At 35.6% G+C, this 5,231-nt stretch overlaps 1 protein-coding gene across 1 annotated transcript; it reads right to left on the reverse strand.

Annotated features, from left to right (window-relative positions):
• Nucleotides 1-474: 474 nt before the first annotated feature.
• Nucleotides 475-2,125, reverse strand: LOC131052814 (cytochrome P450 750A1-like). Its single transcript, XM_057987438.1, has 2 exons — nt 1,208-2,125; nt 475-1,104 (listed from the first exon to the last, which is right to left on the reverse strand). Exons 1-2 carry the CDS (start codon nt 2,123-2,125, stop codon nt 475-477), a joined length of 1,548 nt encoding a protein of 515 aa, XP_057843421.1.
• Between the last annotated feature and the right edge of the window lie 3,106 nt (nt 2,126-5,231).

Consider the following 5,231-nt stretch of genomic DNA (forward strand, 5'->3'; position numbering starts at 1 on the left):
TCTTTAAAAGTCCAGCAAAATGCTGCCCACCAATAAGAAAATCACATGAAATTAGATTTGAAAACGTTGAGAAGATAGAAACTTTGGTTTAAGAGATTATATACACAAATTGCAAGATTATTATCAAAATAGTACAATGAAAGCATTAATCTCCACCTGTACAAATAGGACTAACAAACTAATTAACTTTTCCACTCACGGTTCCTTAAGTAACCACTTCTGTGTTAAATGCTTTCCTCTTGACAAAGCTTGTTACTACATATAATAGAATCTTGAGAAAGCTTCTTACTTAATATATAATAGAAACGAAGTTTTTGCATGAACAATCCTTGCATCAGATATGGTAAATGAGTCCGGAGATTGAGGAGTTGTCGACTAGGTGATGCAGATGAGGAAAAAACTGGCAAAATGGTTTGACAGAGTGCACCTTGAATATAATAATCATAATAATATATAATAGCAATGCAAAGACACCTATCGGACAGCGCTCTCTTGAATAGGGTATTCACCTGTTAGCCTCCTCGAAGGGCGGGCAAACAGTGGATTTTTTCTGGGAACAGTTAATCCGAACACTTCCGCCACATCGACCTCGCCCTCCACAGTCCAATCAAAGCAGTGAAGAAGCTGAGCAAGTGTCAATTCCACAACAGAAAGACCCATGGAAACTCCAGGGCATCCTCTTCTTCCTGTTCCGAACGGCAGCAAATCGAAGTCCTGACCTCTCACATCCTTATTACACCCCATGAACCGCTCGGGCTTGAACAGATGAGCATCTTTCCAAACGTTTTCATCCCTTCCCATCGCCCACACATTCACATATAGCCGTGTCTTTGGCGGAATGAAATATCCCCCCAACCTGCACCCTTCCATCGACTCGTGGGGAAGGAGCAGAGGAAATGGCGGATGAAGTCGAAAGGTTTCTTTCACGACGCACTGCAAGTAGTCGAAGTTTCTGACGTCGCTCTCATTTACTTTCCGATCTGTACCCACTACTGACTCGATCTCTTGCTGTGCCAGTGCCAGCATTGCAGGATTCCTTAGCAGCTCACTCATTGCCCATTCTACTGTTGTCGACGATGTTTCGATTCCCGCAGCCAACATGTCCTGCACAATTTTCTTTCTCTTCTTGATTAACTACACACCTTATATGGTGACACTGGCAAACAGAATAGAAAACTTAGAAGCAGAATCCTATTTTTAAACTTACAAAGATGATTGCTTTGATGTCGACTCGAGAAATTGTTTGGCCCTCCTTCTCGTCCATGTCGAGCAACACGTCTACCATATCTTTAACGCGATCTTCATCCTTCAGTTTTCCTTCTCCCAATCTACAACCAATATGTTGGTCGATTACTTTCTCAGCAAATCCATCGAATGTTTTGTGAACGGCCTGCATGCGACGACGAATTCCTTGCAAGTCGAGCCAGTCAAGGTAAGGAATGAAATCGCTAACATTGAATGCACCTGCCACAGCAAATATCTCGTCAATCATTTGTTTGAAGCCATGCCCTTCGCTCAATTCGTTGTCGGAATACGTTCTGCTGGCAAATATTCTGCAAGTAATATTTTGAGTGAGAGAAGAGAGCCTCTTCTTCACATCCACACACTTCGCTCCTGCCCCGCTTTCCTCCCAGATGGAACCGATCATGGCGGACAGCTCTTCCTCTCTCACGAATCTGAAAGAATTGATTCTCTTCATTGTAAGCAGCTCCACTGTGCACAGCTTTCTTATCTGCCTCCAGTACACTCCATAGGGGCTATACGCCACGTCTTTATGGTCATAGCTTACGTATTTCCCGAATGCGCAGTTTGGTCTGGTTGCAAAAACCAAATCATGCGTTTTGAGGAACTCTTTTGCCATAGCAGGAGAAGAGATCACAACAGTGGGGACGGATCCCAGGCGAAGGAACACAATGGATCCGTATCTCTTTGCCAGCGCCGCGAGAGACTGGTGAGGAAGGGTTCCCAAGAGATGGAGACTTCCTATGATAGGCCATGGACGTGGTCCTGGAGGCAGTTTCAGTCTACTGCCATCCCTCCTGAGATTATAGAGGAAGCAGGAGAAGAAGAAAATCCCAAGTCCAATAGTCACGGCCAAATTCTGGAAGCAAATCAGTGGTTCCATGCTGCCTTGAGAAAAGGGAAGACCTGGAGGGATGAGTGAAGGGAAACTCGTCACCCAAGCCTTTTGAACATAAGCGAGGAGGATTATTGGCCTGCACCGACCACAGCCGGCAAATACTGTCCTGAGCACTTAGGATTTGTCGTCTATGTGACCACCACAATAAAATATCTTAAATTACATGTGACTCGTGGTTCGCATGTACGGTACCCATTATTTGATATTAATAATTGATATTAATATATAGCAATTATTTGAACTTCGTTTAATTACCCATTAATATCCTTAAAAATAATTAGCGTATATATTTAATAATTTATATATAACATGCGAAGAGAATATTATTCGAAATGTCAATATCTGGCATGAGTAGCTTGTCGATTTCTTTGTCCTTGTATTATTTTTAAACCATATAATCATTAATATTTTTTAAAACTATGTATTCATTAAAATAATATTTTAATATTTAAATAAATATTGTAGTTATCATAAGTGTAGGGAAATGAGGTTTTCCTGACTATTGTGTTGTCGTCTTTATATGATTTGTATATTTTAAGCTAAAAAAATATTAATAAAGAATATAGATGAAATCAAAATGTAACTTTCCTAGTATTTGATAATAAACTCTTGTTAATATGCGTTTTTGATAAAAAATTGTAAGCTGAAGGTGGTCTCTTACAGAGGAGTGACATGTCGACATAACAAATTGTTTAATGAGTATTTATTGATCGATGAGTTTTAAAAATACATTATGATTCCTTTGTTACGTTTGAAGATTACTAAAGCTAATAACTTAGCATGGTTGCTAAGTTATTTCACATCTTCAAATTTGTCTCATAAAACAGTTCCCCATTGACTTTTGTGGCATTACCATCTTTGTGTCCAATTTGTTAGTTTTTGAAAACCTTTTGTTAAATCATAATCTATTCATAATAGAATGTTTGTGTTTCTTGTAGCTATTCCCTTCAATATCTATTTCACTTTTTAGAAGGGCATTAGTATCATTTTCACTTTGACCAATCCCAAGGGGAAGGTTAAAGAACTCGAAAAAATAACATGTACAATCTATTTTTTAACCATTACAAAATTGATGTCAATGACATAGCCGACAATACAATTTTTTATATCTTTAATGCCACGGGACACATCTCCTGCCAAAATAATGAAATTAATTATGATATTTGTGTTATAAAAGTTTAATTGGTTATTAGATTTTATTATTAGAGAATTATTTTTAATTTAAAATTGATTTCATAGTTTTAAATTTTTTTAATGTATTGATTATATTTTTATTTATTTTTCTATTGTCATAGCATGATGTTTTGTTTCTATTTAAAATGCTTGTTGACATAGTCAATAATAACAAAAAAGTATTTCTATTACAATTGGTGTTATCATTAATTTAAGACGGTTGTTATTCCTTTTCATATTTATATTATATTATGTATATAAAATGACTTAGAGTTATATTATTCAAAAAATGTTGAGAAATATCAATATATTATAATTACTATAATATAATCAAATTTAGTGGTACCCACTTAGGATCTATCATCTATCTAACTACTAAAATAAAATATCTTAAATTCCATGTGATTCATGGTATGCTTGACACTTGTACAGTGCATTGATATTAGCATCAAATGATTAATTTGACTTTGTTTAGATACCCATTAATCTTTAAAAAAATGATTAGCATATATATTCAATAATCTATATAGAATATTTCAAAAGATATATTTATTGAAATGTCAATGTCTAACAATAATGCTAGTTCTAAACCTACCCTTAACAATAATCGTAATTATAATAATATATTTTCATATATAATAATATATTATATTATTGTAGTACTATAATGCTGGGTACGGTTGTCGTTGCAACAAAAGGTCGACCTGTCAATGCCCGCTACAACCACCAAACACATAGAATCCATGGGAGGCAGTTAAGCCATGTCACAAACCCACGACTTGTGCTGCATGGATACTAAGGGCGCACACCTTGCAACAATCCCCCCTCAATGCAAGCAGGGTTTGAACCCATGACCCAACTCTAATACCATTTGTTGGGTACGGTTGTCGTTGCACCAAAAGGTCAACCCGTCAATGCCTTCTACAACTACCAGACACATAGAATCAAAGGAAGGTCGTTAAGCCATGTTGTAAACTCATCGCTTGTGTTGCATATAGACCAAGGGTGTACACCTTGCAACATATAATATATAGTTATACAAAATATAATATATTTTAGTATTTATATGTTTTTAAAACTATGTACTTGAAAGGGCAATTACTGTTTAGTAGAAGCTAGAGATTGGTTGGGTAAAAGTGAAATTTGATGGGGCATATCGAGGCGTTTAAGAGCTAGTTTTGTTGCTCATGATTGGAATGAGAATATTTTGGCCATCAGAGGTAAGAAATTGGTTGATGGGACAAACAATGAAGCTGAGCTATTGACAACTTTTTAGGTAGTGATAATGCCTCAACGTCTATCAATTTCATGTTTACATCTAGATGGGGACTCTCAATTTGTTGTTTGAATTCCATTTTGAAAGGTGAGGCAATAAGTGTCAGAATTTGTGAAATGTGAATCCCACAAGCCCAATTCTCTTCTAATAGAATACTTGTCACACAATAAGAGAGAGTTGAATAACAAAGAGAATTGAAGACAATTAACAACAATTGAATGCATTTCTTTGAAAAGGCTTATTGCTTATTACTTATTGCTTAATTACGAAGAAGGATATGACATCCTTATAAAGAAATCTACTCTAAAGATAAAAACCCTAAATGGTGGACTCTACAAGATAGATTGAGAGTTAAAATAGAATGCATGAATCAATCATGTATGCACAAAAAGCATAATAGACTAATTAATGCATGAAACTCTCACAAATCTAAACATAGTTTGTTTTTCCTAGTTCGCATTATGCATGGAGATAAATATTAATTAATTATTCATAATTTTAATTAGTTAACTAACTAATAAATGACAATAATTAATTAGTAACTAAGGCATCAATTATTTAGTGTATTAATATAACTAAGTGAATAATTAATATATAAATTATTTACGCCAACACCCCAACTGAATGCACAATTGGGAGAGA

The sequence above is a fragment of the Cryptomeria japonica genome, chromosome 6 (genome assembly GCF_030272615.1).
Source record: "Cryptomeria japonica chromosome 6, Sugi_1.0, whole genome shotgun sequence".
Lineage (NCBI taxonomy): Eukaryota > Viridiplantae > Streptophyta > Pinopsida > Cupressales > Cupressaceae > Cryptomeria > Cryptomeria japonica.